This window comes from Saccostrea echinata, unplaced genomic scaffold (assembly GCF_033153115.1).
Source record: "Saccostrea echinata isolate AGI-Se365-2 ecotype Australia unplaced genomic scaffold, CSIRO_AGI_Sech_v1 ptg000054l, whole genome shotgun sequence".
Classification (NCBI taxonomy): domain Eukaryota; kingdom Metazoa; phylum Mollusca; class Bivalvia; order Ostreida; family Ostreidae; genus Saccostrea; species Saccostrea echinata.
The window spans coordinates 13,466,232-13,490,810 of NW_026889803.1; the positions used below are offsets into that span (position 1 = coordinate 13,466,232).

The 24,579-nt window shown below is 34.3% G+C and overlaps 3 protein-coding genes across 3 annotated transcripts in view; 2 read left to right on the forward strand and 1 right to left on the reverse strand.

Annotated features, from left to right (window-relative positions):
• The window catches only part of LOC133206389 (E3 ubiquitin-protein ligase TRAF7-like), a 324,928-nt gene that overhangs the window by 104,529 nt on the left and 195,820 nt on the right, over positions 1-24,579 (forward strand). The window lies entirely within an intron of this gene.
• On the reverse strand, positions 339-2,998 carry LOC133206100 (small conductance calcium-activated potassium channel protein 2-like). Its single transcript, XM_061342030.1, has 2 exons — positions 2,952-2,998; positions 339-1,854 (listed from the first exon to the last, which is right to left on the reverse strand). Exon 2 carries the CDS (start codon positions 1,842-1,844, stop codon positions 465-467), a length of 1,380 nt encoding a protein of 459 aa, XP_061198014.1. The 5' UTR covers positions 1,845-1,854; positions 2,952-2,998; the 3' UTR covers positions 339-464.
• Positions 4,574-5,898, forward strand: LOC133204630 (small conductance calcium-activated potassium channel protein 2-like). Its single transcript, XM_061340382.1, has one exon. The coding sequence runs from the start codon at positions 4,588-4,590 to the stop codon at positions 5,896-5,898; it is 1,311 nt and encodes a 436-aa protein (XP_061196366.1). The 5' UTR covers positions 4,574-4,587.

Consider the following 24,579-nt stretch of genomic DNA (forward strand, 5'->3'; position numbering starts at 1 on the left):
CTAAAACTTCAAGGTCACACGGTCAAAATATTCATTGCTTGTTTGCAAACTTCTTGACACAGGTAATGCACAAGTCAAATATAATTGCCCTATCTTCTTTAATACAACACTACTCTCTCTCTCTCTCTTTTTTTTTTTTTTTTTTGTTGCTATTTCACGGCTCTTAATCGAAAAAGAGAGTAGACTTTCAATTAGAACTATAATTACTATGTGAATGAAATCTAGATAGAGTTTACGGACACCACCTTATATCTAGTGTAATATATGAACTCTTGTGCAGGCGTTTCGGAGTTTATTTGCAAAATTTATTAATTTATAAGTATAGATGTATAGTGATCACGTAAAAACAAGCATAGTATGTTACATAGTATGTTACTATCCCCTGCATGTGGTCATGAAATGGCCTCTAAATCCTCCTGATCTGCAAATTAATACTGAGACTCTTTTTTGAGGAGACAAAATGGTTATTTGGACATTTGTGACATCATATCACACAAGCTATTCAACTTCGTTTCAATGGAATCCAATCTATGATCAATAATCTGTATACGCTCACGATTCGCTTTGTCTTCTGCAAATTTTCTATCCAGCTCAGTCACGATTTTATCCACGCTGTGTGCAACATCTAGAATCCCAACAGCATCATCCCCTATGTGGTCCATGTCTTCTTTCGCACTCTTAATTTCCTGGAGAGCCTTCTTCAGTTTATCCTCGTATTTCCGTATTTCTCCTTTATATTCGTCTCCATATCGCCTCAAAATTTGGAGTCTTAGAACAGCCTTAATGGCGTTTGCGGCAGCGGTCTTCTTCCTGTATACGATCTGCAAGCGTGAAACGAAGTTGAAGACGTATTTCTCGGATCTCGTTTGTTGAAGATATCTTGCTATAATCGCGACCAAAAGGGCGGTTGTTATCACGCCCATGGCGCCTGTCACTATGGAAATATATCTTCCACAATAACTTTGGGGTGTCCTGTCACCATAACCCACAGTAAGAAAAGTTATGGCGATCAACCACATGGACTCAATATATGAATTTTTATTATAGTTCCTTCTTTCATAATACAGCTCACATGCTCTCATTGCCCATGTATTTACCACGAACGTTGATATCATGACCAATAGTAAAAGTTGTCCTGGTCTGTTTCTCATTGCAGCTCGAAAAACGAATAGGGTGTTGATTTTTACTTTACTAAGAGCTCCGATACTGTATATGGATGTATCGGTGAGTAACACACTATGGACAACAGCGAATTTGGCGACCAAGTAAAGACGCGCCACCATGACGATGGACAACACAGCATCGAGACTAACTGTATGACCAACACCGTCTGGAGAAAGGTATGGCAGTCGGACGTCACCTGGAAACGGATGGATGCTGCAGATAAGTAGCTCTAGAGCCAAACCAAACCAATGCCATGTCGACATTGCCATGTGCCATTCTTTCAAACCTGCATCTAACATCTTTATTTTTGCTCCGGTGTAATAATTTAAGCAGATACAAATGAGTAAAACAACCGTAGTTGCAGATATGATGCTTTTAAGTGTAATCGAGTCAATGCTAACTTTCTCCATGCCGTAGGTTATAAATAATTCTGTCTCTACCACCATAAGGATAATCCCAATCATGGCGAGGGTAAACTCAGTATCTACGATGTGACGCCGCCGTAGAATCAGTTCTCTTCTGTAGTCGATTTTTTGTCCAAGTGTGAGTTTTGCATCGTTTTTTGAATTTCCACTAGGAACCGAAGGCAATTTAATATCTTGTTCACCCATATACTTCATTTTAATGTTGTCGTTCGCGCAAAGGGGAAGTTTAGGATTGTCAAACTCGTATCCGCTCATAATACAGCCCCTATAATAAATTGAAATATCACTGGGTTTGGAATTTGAGGTAAACATACATAAAGAAATAGAGTATTTAAAAGTAAACCTTACCTGCTTTCATTATACCTCTAAGTCATTATGCCTCCGAGTACTTTTAACGGTAAAATATCTACTTCGTTGCCAAAGGGGAATACGTAAAATTGGATCGATTGGTTAAACAAGGGCGATTCGAACATCGACCCTACACCGTCTGTTACCAGATCATATATTGTTCGGACTTACTTTATTCAGATAACTTTTTATAGAATCGATGGAAGTCTATAAAGAAGATATGACAGCTTTATCAAAATTTCACAACTGTGCAACTCATCCTTTGCAAATGACAATGACATTACGTCGAATTAATTTAAGTTTTTTTGGAGCTTTGATTTTGCAAGGTCAAGAGCCATCGATTCTTTCTTCTTTTTTTATCACTTTTTATGTATTTCAGTGTTAAATAACTCTAAAATGCCTATCCCTATGATGAAAAAAGGGAATAAAAAATTTTAAGTTTTCAACTTTTTTGTTGTTTATTTGACCCGAGCCCTATCATTGACTAATACAGAAGAATAATATTTAGCTGTGTTCTACAATATATTTGTTATTATGGTTTTCAAAAATCATGTCTACCCACTGTTGAACAAAAAGAATGCAACTCGAAATAATGATTTTTGTAGAAATACTGTAAGGAAAATCCCCTTATCACCAATAAATGTATAAAAGAGATAAGGAAACATTGCATATCAGTTATCGAAAAAATTCCTGTGCATTAGATTTGACAGTCACTCAATTATTTGTGTTTTGCCTGATTATCTTACACGGCTATTTGTTATGCAAAAAGATCATTAACAATATTCAGTTATAATATTTCGTTTACCATTGACTGTTATAATGTACTCAAGCTGACGCAAAAAAGATCACAAACAAACAATAATATTTAGTTCAAGCAGTTGCAATATTTCGTTTACCATTGACTGTTATAATGCAATCAACTGGTATAGGGATTTTTTCTAGGAAAAGTATATCCATGTAAATCCACTGATAGACATACATGTAACTGAGGAACCTCAACAAAAGCATACATACCAACATGGTGAAGGCGGGGTCTTCTCAAGCAGAATGCACTAGTTCAAATACCCTTTTGAAATATGACCGTTTTAATGACTAAGCTATGGCGACAGCTGGTAAGGTATGATTGTACATACAATAATACGTAAATGTAAACCTGTAGACTGCACAAGAGAAATGAAAATCAATCGTGTGATAATAATTTTATCAGACACAAACTGCAATTTTTCATAACAATCTAATGAAGAGTAAGTATTTTAATGGTGAATGTACAAATTTGATTTCGAAGGGAGAGGGTATATGTTTGTTTTGTATATACTCGAGATATCTTACATGATTTGTAAGTGCAAATGTTTAACGTAACAGAAACAGTAATGTACAAGACTATATATTGATGCAAAGCATCAAATCGGCCGCGAACTTTTCCCGCACTGATCATGACTATCATGATACCCTGGATCTATGTCACATGATGATGCGGATTATTTCTGCAGATGCTGCTGCACGGTGCTATGATGGACTTCAGAATAAATTTGAAGTGTCGAAAAAGTTGTAGTTTCTCTCATTCGCATCTGTAGCATATCCAAAACGAAATTTATTACAATCTTTTCTCATTAATATTTTTCCCAGAAGCTCGTATCGAGCTGCTTCTATATTTTACACTCTCCCATCCTGGGGAGTACTTTTGTAAAATCATAAAGAAATAAATTTGTATTTGATGAAAAATGACAAGAAAAATTTAAAGGTAATAAAAGCAACATTTAAGACATAGTTTAAACTAACTTTTACAAATGTTTATTCATTAACATAAGAAGTTGTAAAATCAATTCTAAAAATTTAATAACTAGAGGGAAACATTTGATCCAGGTGGCGTTGATTCCGGATGAGGTACAAAGCAACATGAAGGAAGAAAGATAACTCAAAAATTCGGGTTTCTTTGTGTTGATCAGCTCGACCAAGGTGATATGAAGAAGATATATATATATATAGAAATATATATATATATAAATTATATATATATTTATCGTGAAAATTCATTCATTCTTTTTTTGCACGGGTTTGAACCTATAAAAAAGTGAAGGTGGAAACACATTAAAGTGCAAGCTACATGTATGTTCAGGATCAACTTCTTACAAAAAGTTTGGTTGTACGTAGTGTGCTTCAATGTGAATGGAACACAGTTCTGTTCATATGTGTTTGTAGGTATGTGGGAGATTGTAGCACCTTACCCCCTAAAGCAAGCTGGAAGAGATTTGTATTTCTGTCAGTTCCAGCTTGACAACACCTTTCATTATTTTTGACGAAAAATGCTATCAAGCACTAAAAACCATTATAATAAAGTAAGAATTAAACAGAATGATTTTGTTTTATCTAAAGCATTTATCTTCTTGAGTAGAAAGGTCCTCTCTTTTTCCGGCATCATAAATTACAACAGGTGTAAAAAACGTATGCACAAGAGGTATCGAATGTAGTTGACCATGGTTGACGGTGCTCAATCAATATTTTCTCTGTTTTCTGGATTGTTACATAGCAAACAGCTTGTATAGTTTTCTTGATCACTTTATACCTTACTTATCGGTTATGGTCGACAGGTGCTGAAATACTGTAATGAATTCATTCTCAGTGGATAATATATTGATAACTTCAGTTGAAGATGTCTGACGATCCAAAGACGCCTCTGAATTCAGGAGACGTTGTTCAAAAGTACACTGAACCTTTGAAAAAGTATTCGAGCGAAACTACTATGCCCGAAAAAGAATCCTTGACTCTTGCACAGAAATTGGATTTACGGATTGGTTTAGTTTTATGTCGGCGTCGAGTAGTTAACATGGAATTCACACTAGCAACGATTGGAATCATTTTCATGGTCCTAGAAGCTGAGTTATACATTAAAGGATCAATCTCAAAACGAGGCTTAGTTTCCCTTCTGCTGAAGTTTCTGATTTCAATTTCAACATTGTTTCTCTTGTTGTTTATTTGTGTGAACTATTACGTATCTGCGCGTATTAGAGCGCTGGATTCTGGCGTCAGGAGTGTTCTGTCAGTGATGACGTCACGAAACTGGTTGTGTTTATGTTTGGAACTAGTTATCTGCTCCATACACCCTTTTCCTGGAGATTTTAAGTTTAACTATGCTTCTACTCAAGGAGTCATCCATTCCGTAAGCATCGATTCAGTTTTATCAATAGCTATGCTGACACGAGTGTACTTGATTTGCGATTTTGCTGTTGTTCATAGCGATATGGTGACAGACACATTCATATACAGTATTGGTGTAATAAGCAAAACGAAAATTAACACTTCCTTTGTTTTCAAAGCTTTAATGAACAGAAGACCAGGTTTACTTCTTATAGTGGTCATGGTTTTGACGATTCTAGTAAATACCTGGGCTTACAGAGCTTGCGAACTCTATTACGACCGAAATAAGTATAAAAAGAATTCCTTCTTCGAATCACTGTGGTTGATCACGATGGTCTTTTTGTCCTCTGATCACGGGGATGTTATGCCTGAGAGTTACTGTGGTAGATATGTTTCGGTTGTTACAGCCATATTGGGTTTAATCACCACTGCTCTTCTCATTGCGATTATAGCCCAGCAAGTCGAACACACCCGAATGGAGAAACACGTGTTCGCATTTGCTTCACGAATTCAAACATCGTTTAAAAAGAAATCTGCCGCTGCAGATGCCATCAAATCATTCTTTAAACTAACAGTCTTGACAAAGGCTGGAAAAGGTAGACAAAGTGAAATTTCCAGACTGAAAGACAAAGTAAAGCAAAGCCTGAAAACATTGAGATCAACAAGGGATGAAATGATGGATATCTATGACGACACAGTGGGTGTGGTCGACATAGCGGAAATTACTTGGCGTGTTGACCATAGAGTTGGTCTTCTCGAGAGTAAATTTAAGGCAATGGACGCTAAGTTAGATCTCATACTGTCAAAGATTGACAGAAATAAATAGATATAAAATACTTTTAAAATTCTTTCAAATCTCTATCAAAAAACTTTAACATTGTGAAGATGAGATTGGTTTGTAGAAAAGGAACCGAAAATGGACAAGTGGCAGATTTAGAGGGGGCCCGACCCTATTTGTTACCCCAAATTTAGAATAGAATAAATCATTTTTGTTGTTGTTGTTAGATATTGCCTTGTAGAACATGTGATAAAAAAAGAATCTAACATGGTTTGTGGTTGGATATTATTTTTTTTTATCCAATTCGGTTTTTAATCCCCTTATCGCCAAGGCTCGAAGATAAAAATACACAACTCAATGGATAAAAAAAATTATATCCAATCAAAAACCATACAGAGATGTAACGTTTATAATTACGAGGAGTGTGTGATCTGTAACCTCATGCCATTAAGCTGTCATCCATAAACACATTTAAAATTTATAAAAGGGTCTACCGAAGGTTTGTATTATTGTTCGCTTTTTTGTGTGTTTTTTTAAATTCAATGTTAAGTTGTTGTATCTGTCAGCTATTTTGAGGATGGATATAATATTTTAACAGAAAATATCACTTCGGCTCAGTAGGACGATTCTTGAGACCATGTATAAGCACAATCCAATTTTTTCTTGTTTAGCGTCCACCTTTCATTCAAAAACTTAACTACCTCTTCACCAATAAAAAAAAAGAGAGAGAGAGACCCATGGGCCACATCGCTCACCTGAGCAAATGTGGTAGGAAAAAGCACAAATCAGTTCAGTATTGAAAAGTTTACTCGGGAGGGGGGGGGGCTTGAATTTTAAACTACCTGAGGATGCTTCCATATCGATAATAAATGGCTTTGCTGTTCTTGAGCAGAAGATTTTAAAATATTTTATCCTATATATTCTTTTGTAAAAATTTGATACCCCATTGTGGCCCCTCCCTACCCCGGGGGTCATCATTTGAAGAAACTTGAATCTACAATATCTAAGTATGCTTTCATTTCAATATGACTAAACATGGCTTTGCTGTTCTTGAGCAGAAGATTTTTATTTTTTTTCTCCTATATATTCCTATGTAAAACTTTGATCGTCTATTGTGGCTCCCTCCTAACCCTGGGGTCATCCTTTGAGCAAACTTGAATCCTTTAATACCTGAAAATGCTTCCATATCAATATGACTAATCATGGTTTTGCTGGTCTTGAGAAGAAGAGTTTTAAAGTTTTTTCCTTTGTATTCCTATGTAAAAATTTGATCCCTCATTATTGCCCCATCCTACCTACAGGAGTCATCTTTTGAACAAATTTGAATCTACACTACCTAAGGATGCTTATATATCAATATGACTAAACAGGCTTTGCTGTTCTTGAGAAGAATATTTTTTTCCTCTATATTCCTATGTAAAACTTTCATCCCCATTGTGGCCCAACCCTAACCCCAGGGGTCATCATTGGAACAAAATTGAATCCACACTACCTGAGGGTGCTTTCATATTAATATATTTACATTTCCAAATATTTTCTTTCAAGATTCTTTGCAAATTAGAAAAAGTTCATGTTCTCATGAACTACCGTGGGATGAGTAAGAATATTTCCATTGTGATGTGATTGAAGTCAAAAAATAGTGCTAACTTTTTTTTCAAAAATGATCCTTGAATGACAAAAATATGTGGGAAGTCATCAGAAAAATAATGTAAATATAAGAGGGGTCAGCATTTGAACAAACTTGAATCTACACTACCTGAGAATACTTCCATATCAATGTGACTAAACAAGGCTTTGCTGTTCTTGAGAAGAAGTTTATTAAAGTTTTTTCCCTATATATTTCTATGAAAAACTTTGATCCCCCATTGTGGCCCCACCCTACTCCCAGGGTTCATCATGTGAACAAACTTGAATCTACACTACCTGAGAATGCTTCCATATCAATATGACTAAACAAGGCTTTGTTGTTCTTGAGAAGAAGATTATTAAAGTTTTTTTCCTATATATTTCTATGTAAAACTTTGATCCCCCATTGTGGACCACCCTACCGCCAGGAGTCATCATTTGAACAAACTTGAATCTACACTTCGTAAAGAAGGTTTCCTATAAGTTTCAAATATTTTGCCCCAGTGGTTCTTGAAGAATTTTTAAAAGAAGATTTTTTGAATATGCCGCCAAATTTTCACTATTTCTGAATTATCTCCCCTTGAATGAGGGCGTGGCCCTTCATTTGAATAAACTTAAATCCCCTTCATCCAAGGATGCTTTGTGCCAAGTTTGGTTGAAATTTGCCCAGTGGTTCTGGAGAAGAAGATGAAATTGTGAAAAGTTTACAACGACGACAACAACAGACAACGGACAAATTTTGATTAGAAAAGCTCATTTGAGCCTTCGGTTCCGGTGAGCTAAAATTCCACGGAATTAAAACTCTTCAAAGTGCAGTGTTAAGACCTTCTTAAGGGGGCCGACCCTCTGATAAGAGAGATAAGTTTCCAAGTAAAACATACTAATACTACTCATTGTTTACTTTAGAGACCTTTGAGTAGTCAATTCGATCAAGCTACATGTAACATATGATGGAAACGTTATCTTCTATTTCTTTTGTCTATACTTTTCAAATTGTTTTATTTGACAAAAAACATTTAAATCCATTTTTAAAACCCTCACAAATTGAATAAGTTCTATCTTTTTAACGATCATTTTAAAAATGGTTTAATGTATCAAGTACCAAATGTGGAATTTATATTAGTATTGCATTTTTTTTTTCAAATGAAAAAAAATATTTATAAGAAAAATAACTCTTGTTAACAGATGTCTTGTTTTCTTACAACCACATATAACATTGGAATATTCTGACTTAGGAAGCAGCGCTTTATTATATTTTCTAATATGAATTTAGTAGGTATGACACTAAATGTTATTTTCATATACACTGCATTTTTTAATTTTATGTTATGATAATAAATTATTACTCTTCCTATTCTCTGTGTTAAAATTTCTTCATATTATGATCTGACATAAAGTCATATCTGGAAAAATAAGCAGCGCCTCATACTTTATACTATTTTTCATTTGAATCTGATGCTATAATAGCTGTTGATGAAAATAGCCTGTTTCCCTGGCCTACCCATAATGCTCCTCAAACTTTTTCGGAGCATTATGGGTAGGCCAGGGAAACATGCTAGGGAAGTTTAAAAATTTTCGTGAAATTTAGAGCAATGGGTCATTAGTCCTTAAGCTGGTGTGCGTGCGCACCATATCATAACGGAACTGCAATATAAAAACAAAACATTAAATCACATAGTGTAATTAACTATTCTATTGTGAATTTAAGGTCGTGATATACCCCACCAGTAAAATTGCAGAGTTCAATAATAAGGTAAGAGATCTCTGAACTGGAGATAAAAGTAAAATGGTAAGGGAATCGCTAATATCTCAATATCTCTTATCAAATATGATTAATAGTTACCTTATTTCCTTTTTCTCTTAACATTTAAATATTTCCCATATGCATGTCACAGTTTGTTAGTTATGCCAAACTCTTTATGAAATTGATTTAATCTCACATGTTTAATTCAAACTTTGAGTTACAGAAAAAGCACTGCTTATAGATGAGAATATCAAACATGTCCTGGTTTTTCCTTGTCTGTCTAGTTACAGTTCTAACATCTGTAAGTATAATTCTGTATTATTCCCTATCAATCTGGCCTATAGATGAAAAAGCTGAAAAAAGGGGGTAGGTATGGAACGCCGGGACTGTCTTATATGAGGATTAAACATTATATGCAGTGTTCTCTTCATTATATGTGGTACTATTTTAATTATATGAAGTAGTTTTTACAGTATATCGTGTGCAACTTCCATTATTTACATTTGCAAATATTTTTCTTAGATGAACCTATTGAAGAGAAAATATGTTCAATTCTGTATGAACTTATTAGGGGGTCAGAGGTCATGGCGTGACCGAATCACACAGCGAGACGATATCTTGTCTACATATTTCTGTCACAGTGACACTGGTTTCGGAACTTCTAAGCCGTTAAAGCGATGAAAAAGATAAAATATTTGAAACATATTTATTTTTGCGTTCAACAAATGATCATTAGATCTTTCTTCGGGTGTGAAGAATGTTTCTAATTAGCCTAAAATCACGCTTACCTTTTTAATCCGAAATTCCTTTGAAGGTATGTAAACTGAAGACGATAGCACCGCTTTTGACTCCATATATAAAGAACTCATACAATAATAATAAGATTATTCCCAGTAGCGATCATTGTTTTTTTCATTATGAACAGATATTTCCTGAACTGGACTGCTGAACATCAATGTAAGTATTCAAATGTTGGAGCGAGGCGAACTCTCAAGACCAAACAGCTTCTAGGTCATTGCGCGTCACAACATAGCAATACGACGGGCCGTTCGTGTAATAAATGCAGTTCTTTTCAGAATATTCGTCTCAAATGTAAATAAAAGTAATAAACAACAATGTTAAAAAGTTCACTGGGAAATGAACTTGGTTGGTACGTGATCAAATCTTCTGAGAAGCCCTTCGGGCTTCACAGGATTTGATCACGTGACCAACCAAGTTCATTTCCCAGAGAACTTTTTAACATTGTTGTTTATTTCTTAATTATATACAGTACTTCTTTCATTATATGATGTAGATGTGTCATTATATTATGTACATCTATCATTATATGAGGTGTTTTTATCATTATATGAAGTACTTTTAACATTATATGCGGTAGATCTAACATTATATGCAGTGAACACAACGCTATATTATGTACTTCTCACATTATATACAGTATATTCATCATTATATGTAGTATTTCTGTTATTATGATGATGCTGATCGTTAAATATTATGTCCGGTCCTGTTAGCATTCCGTGCGGTAGATTTTGCATTTCGTTATGATGTAGACACAGTATTATATGCGGTGCTTTCTTCTTTATGTGTATGATCTTTCGGAAGCTACCATTCGGAACCCCCCTTGTTAGATTTAGAAAGTTCTACCTTTTTTTGTTCTTGGATATGAAAATTCTGAATGATTTTGGGTTATCTATAATAATTGGTAATCAACCACACGTCAACCAAAGCATCGCGGAATAATCACATACCACACAATATTTATCCCTATATTAAATGAATTTCGAAGTCATATCAATACTTCAGTAGTTTACAACGAGAGAGAGAGAGAGAGAGAGAGAGAGAGAGAGAGAGATGCACTTATTACAATGTATTACTGAAATAATTTTATTGTTCCATAGTATTAATTGTTAAACTATGGCGTATAAAAAAATTGCTGAAATTGTCTTTAGTTAAATACTATGTGTATGTTATGCAACGTATCAGGAAAAGATAAACGATTTTCAGAACAGAAAATGTATTGAGTCGTGGGTTGTACTTCAAGATTTTACTTCTAAAAAGATATGTGGTAAAATTACCCAGTAATACAACGTATATATATATATATATATATATATATATATATATATATATATATATATATATATATATATATATATATATATATATATATATATATATATATATATATATATAGAGCCCCCTCTACCAAATAAAATGAGAGATAAAAGGGTAATTTACATTGTGAAAAATTAGCACATCCCACCCCTAAAAAACAAACAAATAAGTAAATACATGTAGTGTTTTCTATAAGCCGTTGTTAAAGCCCTGCGTACTCGAAGGCGTAGGAATGCAGTTAGTTTATTCAGGGGCGTCGGCAAAGGGGCGGCGATCGCCGCCCCGATAATTTTGAAAAAAAAAAAAAAAAAAAACCACACACACACACCAAAAAAGAAAAAAGAAAGAAATGAAAAATGAAAGAAAAATAAATGAGAAAAACAAAATTACAACACTTGTATTGGCAATATCTGTGGTCAATGGAGCGGCGAAGTGTGAAAACTATTGTTTACACAGACGCAAAATGGGATGTACGTGTATAATTATATACCTTTACCTGGCGTTTGTAAACAATAAGCATGGTATCCATCGCTCTACGTGCAAGTTTGCTACAAATTCTTCATCAGGCCCACAGCTAGAAACGTTTTTGGAAATTCTATTTTTTTTCGGGAGGGGGGGGGGGGAGGGGACTCTCTAAGTTGCCGGATTTTTTTTTCTTTTCAATTCTTTTGGAATTTACCCGATTTCGACCTGACAGGAAAGTGTGTATGAAAGGGGGGGGGGGCAGCAGCGTCTAAGTTAATGAATTTCTACATATCGAAACTTAATTTTAAAAAAAAACTATTCTCAGAAAAAGTGGAGAAATTGGTAAAAAAAAAAAAATTAGAGCACCCCTTCCTGAAACCCCCCCCTCCCCCCGCGTATAACAGGCCTGTTCATTGTTTAATGAATTGGTCTATCGATGTTTGGAAATCTTTGATGAATCGAAGTTGTTTTAAATAGTATTTGTTACCCAGTATTTTAGTATATTGCTTTAATTTTAATAGCTTACAACTTCAGATGTTTGTTGTTTTTTTTTTGTCACACACATTTCTGCATTTCAAAAATGGGGGGACTATGAAGGATAAGTCACCCTGTTCATTTTAAATTTCATAACTATGCATTCTTTCGGCGAGTAACAATAAATATTATACAATAATAGCAAATTATATGTATTTTAATCTTTACCTCATAAACCCTTCAAAGTTCTTTCTATGCCGTTTCGGAAAAAAAACACTAGCTCCTAGCTAATTAAAAATATTCCGGTTTTTTTTTTATCTATAGTGCATATAACTTAATTCACATAAAACATTTTTTGTTGTTGCATGTTTAACTGTTCTTTATTAATCAGAAAATGAAAATATCAAGACTTTGGCTGAAGTCTTATTTAAGTTGGTTAGGACCCCTCCCCCTTTTTGATCCAGTTCGCCTCCCCAATGTCAAATTCTTGCCGACGCCCCTGTTTTTTTTATTATCTTTTTTGACATTGATTGTCCTATAAATATGAATCTTATTGAAAGTCATATTGTTCACAAAAAAGATAGAAAATGCCTCAATTTTTTTTCCACTCCCAAAATATTTTTATCACCACCCCCCCTCTCTCTCTCTACTTCATACCATGAAATAGAATGGATTTTATTTTACTCTATTACCCTATACTTCATATTTTAAAAAAAAACATTTTAACCTGTTCACGGAGCATTAATTGTTATATACGCATGCTTTTATTGTACTGAATTCAACAGGAAAAGTCGGAGTTCTCAAGGTACCGATTTTTAACAGAGAGTTCCGAAAGGTAGCTTCCGAAAGATCATACACATAAAGAAGAAAGCACCGCATATAATACTGTCTACATCATAACGAAATGCAAAATCTACCGCACGGAATGCTAACAGGACCGGACATAATATTTAACGATCAGCATCATCATAATAACAGAAATACTACATATAATGATGAATATACTGTATATAATGTGAGAAGTACATAATATAGTGTTGTGTTCACTGCATATAATGTTAGATCTACCGCATATAATGTTAAAAGTACTTCATATAATGATAAAAACACCTCATATAATGATAGATGTACATAATATAATGACACATCTACATCATATAATGAAAGAAGTACTGTATATAATGGAAGTTGCACACGATATACTGTAAAAACTACTTCATATAATAAAAATAGTACCACATATAATGAAGAGAACACTGCATATAATGTTTAATCCTCATATAAGACAGTCCCGGCGTTCCATAGGTAGGTGTTTTTTTATTATTATTATTTAGTTCGCTTATCATATATACTTGACCGATTGCTCTACTTTACTACTTCATAGTTTCGAATTCACAGATAAATATTACCTTTATCTTAAAACATAATTTAAGGTTCATCCCCACTTTGATCATTGATGTAAAATTGTGCTTTAACGCTAAGGATAAACCAGAATATATTTCATAATGAAAATTCAGTATACCCTGCTGGGCAAACTTTGACAGAAATGTCCTTTTGATTTGACAATTTTATAAAGGAATAATAGTTATTTATCTCAGTTAGAGTTATCTCTCCTATTAGACGTCTTATGAACCTTAAACAGCTGGATATTTATTAACCACCATGAATATTTACAAACAGTGCATTTGTGCTGTTCAAGAAAATAAAAATATCACGGCATAATAATGGTCAGAGTGATCAATGAACTACGATTTAATTTTGTGGCAATTCTTGTAGCACTAATTGTAATAAAAGCTTGATAGTACTTCTAATTAATTATTTGCTCTTTTTTTACTGCTGTCACTGGAGTCCCTGTGGTTGTTCAAAATGTGTTTGACAATCACTAATTATAAAGCGCCAAAGTATAATAATTATTGTATATCTTTAAATATTTTATAGATATCGTCAATATTTGATATACACGAAACATTTCAATAAAAGATCTTTTCAAATAAAGAAAAATATATCTTCAATTCTGAATTATTGCGCGCATAAATTCAATATAAGTGATATCATTAATTGATTTGCTGAATTGAAGCCCGTAATAATTGAATAGCCGCTCTCTTCAAATGAAATAATTATTATAACAAGCACTAAATTGGTGCGTAATATTTCTGAAGCGATCGAGATTTTAGCATATTTGACAATTCAATTAATGGTGCAATAATTGAATTACTGTTCTCCTCTGTTGAATTAATGAACTATTAATTCAGTAAATGCATGCAACAATTCTTTTTTTAATTGAGCAACCCCTAACAACACCCTTCCCCCTCCCGTACCCCTTTCAAGAAACCAGGTAACGTCCCTGATTTTCAAATAATTTTCCAAATTTGTATTAATTTGGGGCTACATACGCATCGATGAAAAATCTTTCAAATTTAATTAATTTTAATATATAATAAGTAATAGCCTGCCCACAGTCACGTAGTAATATACAGTAACAAGGCGTTCCTTAATTTACAATTTCTACCTTAATTTCTTTTCCAACAGGACTTGGTGATTGCCCAGTCTCAAACAAAATGGATAAAGAAGGAGAGTTACCACAAAGGAACCTGTACCACCAGTTACAGGCCAGGCAAAGAAAATTGTTTAAAGAATTCATTGAAATATATATGCAGATGCATAGAATATATGATTTATAGAGGGAGAATGCAATGGATATGCAAAATAAAATATCAAAATAAATGCAACAATCAAGCTTTAATTTGTTGTGATGCTGTAAAACACCATGTTCAGTTTGTATTTAGTTTACAGTTCATTCAGGGAAACCAAATAAATGTTTGATTTCACCCAATTAATTGGAAATTCCGTAACACATACGGCGAATCTCTTCAAATGTTCCAGTTCTGTTTCCAGTTGTGTTTACCTCTAATGAGACTAACGATAAATGGATTTCTTGTCCAGAGAGGAGATATATGGAAGATTTAAATAATTCTTCTCTAACACGGCGACCCCTTTCCTATGAATGTCTGCAATATACATATGATTAAACACTAAATTCTTATGCCCCTGTAATCGAAGATTCGGGGGGCAAATAGTTTTTCCCCGTCCTTCCGTCTGCCTGTCTGTTTAACCTTGCTCATAACTTTTGATTGGTTGGAGCTTTCACATTTCACATGTGTATTTCTTGTGACAAGACCTTTCTTTGGGTACCAACATATCTGGTCTTTTGACCTTGACTCTTGACCTTGGAGTTTGACCCACTTTTGCAAAATTTTATCAAACTATAATCTTGGCCATTTCTTTTGAACAGTTGGTTCTAGGCTTTCATACCTCACATGTGTACTCCTTATGAAAGACCTTTCCTTTGCTTTAAAATATTTGACCTTTTGACTTCGGCCTAGGATTTTGACCCATTTTTGAAAAACTTTAACCTTGGCCATAACTTTGGAACGGTTAACATTAGGGCTTTCATATTTCACACGTGTATTCCCTTTTATAAGACCTTTCCTTGGATATCAACAATTTTGACCCTTTGACCTTTGAGCTTGACCTACTTTTGAAAAACTTTAACCGTTGGCATAACTTTTGAACAGTTGGTGCTATGGTTTTATTATTTCACCTGTATATTCCTTGTGACAAGACCTTCCCTTGGGTACCAATAGTTTCGACCTTTTGTCTTTGACCTTGGAAATTGACCTACTTTTGTAAATCTTTAACCTTGGCAATAACTTTTGAATTTTCATACTTCACATGTGAATTCCTTGAGATAAGACCTTTCCTTGGGTACAAATATTTTGACCTTGACCTTGAAGTTTGACCTACTTTTGAAAACTTTAACCTTGGCCATAACTCTGGAACAGTTGGTGCTAGTGTTGTAGCATTTCACAGATGTATTCCTTGTGACAAGACGTATCTTTTGGATAGCAATATTTTTGATCTGTTGACCTTTACCTTGGAGTTTGACTTGCATTTGAGAAATTTTATGTTTCGCCATGAAGAGCCATATAGGGGCATCAGTGTTTCACAAATAATGTGAATAATGTCATTTCCTTCTTACAAAAACTATTTTTGTTCACAAAGAAAACTACGTGAATCAAAAGACTTTTTTATAGATGCTTCTCCGACAGACTTCTTTTCAGTGGTAGGGTGCAATAAGAAAGACCACTGTGACATCACAAAGGGATATGAGGGAACCGATCCCAACAATTTTCAATCTATATCCCAACTTTCCCAGAAAAAATGTGTTTCAGCAGGGTAACATTTACAACAAATAGAATATATAAAAGCAGTTGCTTATTCACGAATAAAAAAAGAAATTTTTCATTATTTAGAAGACATGATAAAATTATATTTTTTGATGATATAAGATGAGACAACTGGTGTTCTTGTAGAGGTAATGCAAAGAATATAAAACTTTTTTGCAAATAGATATTTAAACTTTAATTTCTTTCTTATTCATAGCACTTTGATATTTGGAGAATTACTGGCAGAAGAAAGCAGAAATATATGTGTGCAAAATATATCTGAAAGGTACCTTCTCTGCACTAATTTGTAAGTGGACAAGAAAATTCATCAGAAGGCAGATGTTGTTACAGTATTACAAATTTTATGAATTTAAGTTCACCCTAGTTTTTTTCTATTGCCTATCAAATAAGTGAGCTTTGAATTTTTCTTTAAATTTCTAGCTCCTTGAGATATGGAGATTTACTGGTAGGAGAAAAGGAAAATAAATCTTTGCAAACAACTTCCATATTTCTAACTGGGAAGAAGTAAGGGAACTGGAAATTTTATAGAAAATTAGATATTCGTTAAATATAATAAATATCATGATTCCATGTTTTAAATCACCTTTAAAATACTGAGTCACTCACCTTGCTAAGACGTAAAAAAAAAAAGAACGTCTTTCATAATCATAAAATTATTTGTCTTAACAGAGTTGAGCTTAAAACTGTTTTGTGGATTTGTGGTGGGACATTCGCGGCCTTGGTTCTTGGTCTTACAATAACCACAATTTGTTGTGTGAGAGGAAAATGTCTTAGAAATACCCAGCAGGAGCTACCAGCCACATCATTGCCCCGCTCTTACCCAGGTTTTTAGTCATAAATTCTAAGATCTCCAAATCAATTCAGAAGTGTCTTTTATGTTTCATGTTGATATTGTGGATGGGGATGCAAAATAAAAAAATGCAAATACTAGTAAGAAAAAAGTCATAAATCATAAGATTGAAATCTAGATCTGTTGACAGTATTGTTCAATTTTTTGCAGCACAACCCGGTACAGAGAGACCTCAACGCCCTGAAGCACGTGTGCCTCCTTTCATTAACCAAGGTATACAATACATTTTCTTGTTTTCTTGTACTTAGTCATTCTCCATGCAGTTGCATCAAGAAGTGAAAATGTTCCTTTTTTCCATAAATACCTTTTCGCACAATTCTCATCATCACATTTTTACAGGCACTGTATCCGGCAATGAAGAGTCCCTATCACTCCTCTCTCCTGATCGCAGTCATCAAAACTCTTATTCAGCTATTGAAAATCAATCAGGTATTTGTTGAGAGTTAATTGTGCAAATACGAATATATCACCATTATGGAATTAACATTTTCTAATGTCATAAAATTTGTACTGGGAAACTTTGCGAGTTTTATTTTGCCGTCATCAGTGCCATGGTGGGCAAATTTAAATTTGGGTAACGAAAAAGCACAGAGCACTTAAAAAAATTAATCAAATAATATGTACTATGTATTTTCGAGTAAATTTAAAATTACCATATTGTTCTCAAATGCATTTCAAACTACATGTTTTATAGTGTAATGATTGAAGTTACCAGTGTATCAAATAACAGTTTTTATTTTGCTGAATTATTTTTCTTATAAGCAAAAAAAATGGATTCAAAAGTAACGTTTTCATTGGAAAAAATAAAGAAATTTGCTGACATTTTTTTTTTTCAATTGTACGAATTATGATTTGCAAATTAGTGACACGTCATAGTTTTGCTGTATAAGAAGCTACGCCCATTGCTGGTACATGTATTTATCCAGTTATTGTTTACTTAATTTTAAAGAGAAAAAAATCCGCAACTATGAAACATACCTTAATAAAGAATGAAATGTGCTATGGAAGGAGAAATATATAAGAGTATAAACATCGGCCATTTTGCAGAATTATAAAATGTTGTTTCTGTTGATTCGTGAACAAAAATTATCGATGAAGGAAACAGCAAAATTCTCCGACCAATCAACCAATTATCATCAGTCTGATAAATATTATATAATTCAATTTTCCATTAAAAAACAGATAGATCAGACCATTCTGTAAGACGGCTTTCAAGTCAGAACCACTCACACCCAATCAACGTGCAAGGTTTGTCAAACAAAGTTAAAGAAAAAACGCAGATTAAAAATAGTGTATTGTAGACCGTCCTAGTTTGAACGTCAGTAATATAGTTATAACAAAACAAATATTTGATTACAAATTGATTTTTTTAATTTCTATTTATTCGTGTTACATGTACAGGTGACGACGAGTTCTTAAGACCGGCTCCAATTCTTGACCCTAACAGCATCACTGAAGACCGATCACATTGGAACTACCTTGAATAAATTGTAGATCATAGTATTCATGTCGATGACCAGTTTCAGTCAGAACACAACTCTTTTAAATAAAGAGATAGATTATGCAACTTTCAAATAATATGATTATATCCCCCCCCCCACACACACACAAACAACACACATATTTTGGGGGGGGGGGGGGCGGGGCAAAGTTTTTTTTGAGGAGGGGTATATAATAATTACCTTGTCGGTATGTTCGTATGTGCAATCGTGTCTAGATCATAACTTCCGAATGGAGAAACATTGGAAACTCATAATCTAAAAAGAGATTGCTCATGACCTGAGGGTGTGTCGTGACTTTGGCCCAAGGTCATTTGGACAAATTCAAAATCATTGTATAATTCGTGACCGGTCCATAACATTCTAATGGAGAAAAACTGGAAGCTCAGACTTCGCAAAAGTTTACTTTTAATCTGAGGGTGTATCTGACCTTGACCCAAGAACATTTGTACAGTTCAAGGTCATTTGCAGAAAAAATGTATAATTCCTGTCTCGCAGTGTGATGCAACTAAAATCTCTCCACATTTGTGGATCGATATAGTCAATCAAATTTAAGTAAGAGAGTTAATTTTTGATGTTCATGTCATAAATTACAAGCATTTCAGGTATTTTAAAGGCCATTGCGATAAAGGTAGGACGTTTTTCTGGTTCAATGTGCCGTTTGACCGATGTATGCATGGTGATTATTCTCTGACCCATGGTGAATTCAGGCTCATTCAAAAAAAGGTTTTTAAATGTCATTTTCTCAATAAATAGCATAAAATTTGTCACATTTTCATATTTTAACCACATAGCACACGTTAAGCTAATATTTGGTCGGTAGCGATATCGCTAGAACTTGTTCCAAGTAGGAGGGTGTCCGATGCATGGTGAACTCACCCTATATAATTAATTCAAAACTTTCTAATGGCGATACACTGGAATTTTTACTTCAAACAGGATTACTTCAGAAAAATAAATAATTCCTTTCTTGGCTATATCTGTATTGCAGAAACGAAGGAAGCTCAAACTTGGCACAAAGATTTCTAATGATCTGAGAGGTATCAAGGCCTTGACACTTTGTACATTTTTTTTTACTCTGTCAGAGTCAGAAAACTTATATTATGAATTTGTTTAAATGTATTATGGTGGCATATTATATTTCCTGCCACCACTTGTCAGATAATTATGACGACTTGTCAGATCTTTATGTCGCCTTGTCAAATCTTTATGTCAACTTGTCAATTATTTATGTCAACTTGTCAGATAATATTCCTCGTGACTAAGAACTGGTATCTTGATATTAAAGCTTGCAAATGTCAATAAATGACATCTACTCGACATCATAACTATCTGATAAGTCGATATAATTTTCTGACAAGTCGACTTGTCAGATGTTATGCATTGATAGCTTTAAAAGGGGGGGGGGGCAGATTATGGGGAGGAAATTAACTTAAATTTTATTGATGGGTTTGTTAGTTCGCTGATATGCATTCTGAAATGAAATAAATTTTTATAATTATTGTCAACAGGTTTTATATTTTCGTTTGTCATTTTGAAATAGCACATGATTAAATATTGAATTACATGATAATATTATGTATGTTTACATGTACATGTTTGCTTATACAAAGCACGTCTAGACACTTCTGAACACATGTCTTCAGGTGATATTCTTTTGCCAAAAAAGTGTTCATTTGTAGGCACGTCTGAACACTTGTCTTCAGGTTTTATTCTTTTGCCAAAAAAGTGTTCATTTGTGTTACACTATGTAGATATAACAGTATTCTCCCTTAAATACGAGTTGTTAAATTCATCTAAAGTGGTATCATTTATGAGGAAACTTCACTCGCGATACCAGGAACGGTCCCGGTAGCCATCTTGTTGGTGACTCTAATAAACGAAAAATCTGTGTTGGTAATTTTGCCGCGAATGTGGTTTGCCTGCAGAATTGGTTACCAATAAAATTTACCGGTGGTAAACATTGGTACCAATGTTTTGCCAATGGTAAATTGCACCACCAATATCAACCAATGGAAGAATTGTGAACGCACCCATTTTTATCCAGTATTTTGTTATCCAGTCTTAGTTTATGCATTATAAACTCAAATTACACTATAATGATATTTAAATATCAATAGTTCCCTTATACAATTAATATGAAAATAATTCAGTATTATAAACTCAAATTACACTATAATGATATTTAAATATCAACAGTTCCCTTATACAATTAATATGAAAATAATTTAGTTTGTTTGACGTATATGTAATGGATAAATAACGAGATGATGTTGAATAGTTAGAGAAAACATTCCCTCCGAGGGCCGAAGGACCCCAAAGAAACATGTCCAACTTTGCTGTAATACATTGGGATCTAGCCTATTTAGATATCCAACAGTGACACAATACAATAGCCTAATCGAGCACTCCTTTTATTCATGGACTAGTGAGCATGAAAGCGCAGGGTGCTTATGTCATTTCAAACCTTTCCATTGTTCTGAACAGTCATGAAATCAGATGAAGAATAGTTTTAAATCCAAAGTAAAGAACAAGGTACGCTTTCAATACAAATTTTGCCCTGTGTTTTTCTTAAAAATGAAAGTGATGTAAAAAAAAAAAAAAAAAAAAATTAAAACCCATGCTTCTTGAATCATTGAAATTCCACGCTGAAAGATCATACAAATCATTTTTCTCACATGACCTTCTAAGTGCTAATTGTGACCTCTTAAACTTGTGCAATTTCCCGTATTTTCTTTGAAAGTTGCAGAAGACATCAATTTTCAATGGAATTTTCTTTCAGATAATATTGTCCACAGGCATCGTCACAAAGATTTTGAGATATGTGATTTTTCAAAGAATTTTACGCAACATATCCGAAAATTAAAGTGGTTGACGGCTGTGGACACTATTTTCTTAAGAAAAATAACCCTTGAAATGAGTCATTTTGAGGCTTTTTTCTGTTTAAAATAGAGAAATGCATCAAGTTAATGACGTCATATTTTTTGTTTTTTTTTTCAAATTATGGAACCTTAAGTTAGGGTGGGGCTAAAACTGGAGATCAGAATTTAATGCAAATGTAAGGGGAAAAAAATTAAAAATCTTCGTATACAGAATGGCAAGACCATGAACGTCATATTGATATTACAGTATCTCAATGTTGTGTGTAAACCCTTGAGCATAGTTAATATGGATCCTTTTTTTCATCGGAATAAAGAGAGATTTTTTTTCTAAAAATCAGCAGGGGGCCATGATTACTCAGGTGAGCGTAGTGGCCCATGGACCTCTTGTTTTCCTAAATTTTCTAAAGCAACGCTCTTTGTAGGATAAGTTTGATTTTTTTTAAATTAGAATTTTAATTAGATCAAAAAATGCTTTCCAGTTCTATAGAAATGTGATAAATCTGTAAAAAGGGTACATGTAGAAACAAATGAAACACACAGTCACATAGAATTTGTCCCGTCTAGAATTTATTGCCATAGCAACCAGTACTAGTATATAATATCACATTTCGTTCTCATAATAAATTACTAGAATTTCCTTCAATTATTTGGATAAATTTACCCCATGTTTGCTCTTATTTATAATTTTATGCATGTATGATCAAAACGTGGGAATAAAATTATTCAATACTTTGTTTCCTTGGTCACGTTTGGTTCTTTTCATGGTCCCAGGGTCAGGGGTTTTAAAGTAAGAGCGGGTCTCATATGATGTCCTCTTTCCTCTTTATATATCGCAGATAAACTAGGTGCTTGGTAATGTTGAGAAAAAGTGCCTTTTCCTAAATTGTGATACTTTTGGTCCCAGATCAGGGGTTCTGATGTAAGAGCGTGATTCTAATGATCACATATGCTCTCTTCCCTTTAGATAAACTAAGTGCGTGGTAGTAATGAGTAAAGACACCTCTTTCAAAACTCGTATAGAGACGTCACCATACACCGGTGAATAGCTTCAAGTTAAAACCTAAACGCCGTTAAGCAGTAATGTTTCTTTATCGTACCAACGCCTACCATGACACAGGACCTCCGATTATAAGGTTTCATCGAAAGAACCCTGATTTCTAGTGCAGGGCGCTTGCATGGCGAAGGAACAGTTAGAATACTAACTATGTAAATTTTACGTTTGTCGTGGCACACCGATCGAGAATCAAACCCGGGCCTCCCTTTCACGACGCGAACGTCAACGCTTTTCTGTTCTTATTCTATAAGAGGCTACTGTCACGTAGCTTAGTCGGTAGAGCGCTCGCTCCGTGGTCGGAAGATCGAGTGTTCGAATCACGGCCGCGACTGACCTAAGACGATAAAAAATAGGTAGCAACTGTTCTTTTGCCAAGCGTTCGGCACTTTGAAGTGAAAGTTGCGGGTCATTGGGATGAGACCTTAAAAACCGAGGCCCCGTGTCACGGTTTGCGTTGGCACGATAAAGAACCCTAACTGCTCAATGGTCCTGAGTGCCAAGTAAAGATCTAAAATTGAAGCTCTTCGCCTGTATATGGTAACGTCTCTATATGAGTGAAAAATTCTCGAATGGGACGTAAAACAATACAATACAACCAATCAATCAATCTAAACGAGGTTCTCCATATATAGCCAATCAGATTATCAACAGATAAACACACGGCGTGTTCGGTCAATACGGGTGTTGTGATAATTCAACAACAGGGCTAGGTATCGGTTGGGACTTTCGTATTGCGATATATTGCGATATTTTTAATGTATTTCAATATGTATTGTAATACTTCTTACATCGTAAATTTCAATTTTTTTTAAGAAATCAGAAGTCCAGGTATTTTGGTGGTATATCGGTCTCAAGAAAAGTTTGTTTGTTTGTTTATTGTTTAATGTCCCTCTCGAGAATTTTTCACTCATATGGAGATGCCACCACTTGCCGGTGGAGAGCTGCAAATTTTGACCTATACTCGGCACTTAGGGCCATTGAGCAGTGGGGGATCTTATTCGTGCCAGCACCTACTGCGACACCTACTGATCGCTTTTGGAGGATTGCTGAAAACACGCTGAACTTATGATACAGTGCTTTGAAACTGTATCGTATTCGCTTACCATAAAAACTGTATTAAATACTATAAAAATACATCGGGATTGGTATTCCACGTGGATCATATAGACTGACAATATTGCAGCAAATACAAACGGAGGATTGTTGGAAACACGTATTAATAAATGATAAATGCTGGTAGTCATTTCTAATTTCTCTTTAATTATTCATTTGAGGGTTAGGGAACAACATTTTCCTGTCAGATTCTATTGCAGTCTTTTACTAATCCATGGATGCCATTTTTTTCTTTGCAAGCGAAAGCATTTATTAAACTATCATGCTAATAGTAAAATATTGCTAATCACTTTAAGATTTTATTTACATCTTTAAGGAAACTACAAAGCAGGCGACACATGGGTGAGTTCCTTGGAACATTCTAGTTTGTCAAAATCGCAAAACATCGGTATATATTTTAGTTTCTTCATAGCATAAACTTAAAATCTAACAAGGGATCCGTGTGACTTTGGAGGGTACTTTTTCATTTACTACATATATGTAAGGAGATCCCCCTCCCATGCTCGATCCTAACCTGAACAAAAGAAGTAAAAAGACAGCCGTCACGAGAAAAGGGTGTTAAAGTATGGGTAATCGTGTTCAAATATCCAGTCTTGTAAATTTGTAAATCTGAACTTGCAATCGTAGCAGGTTCATAGTCTGTACATGTAAGTTGGT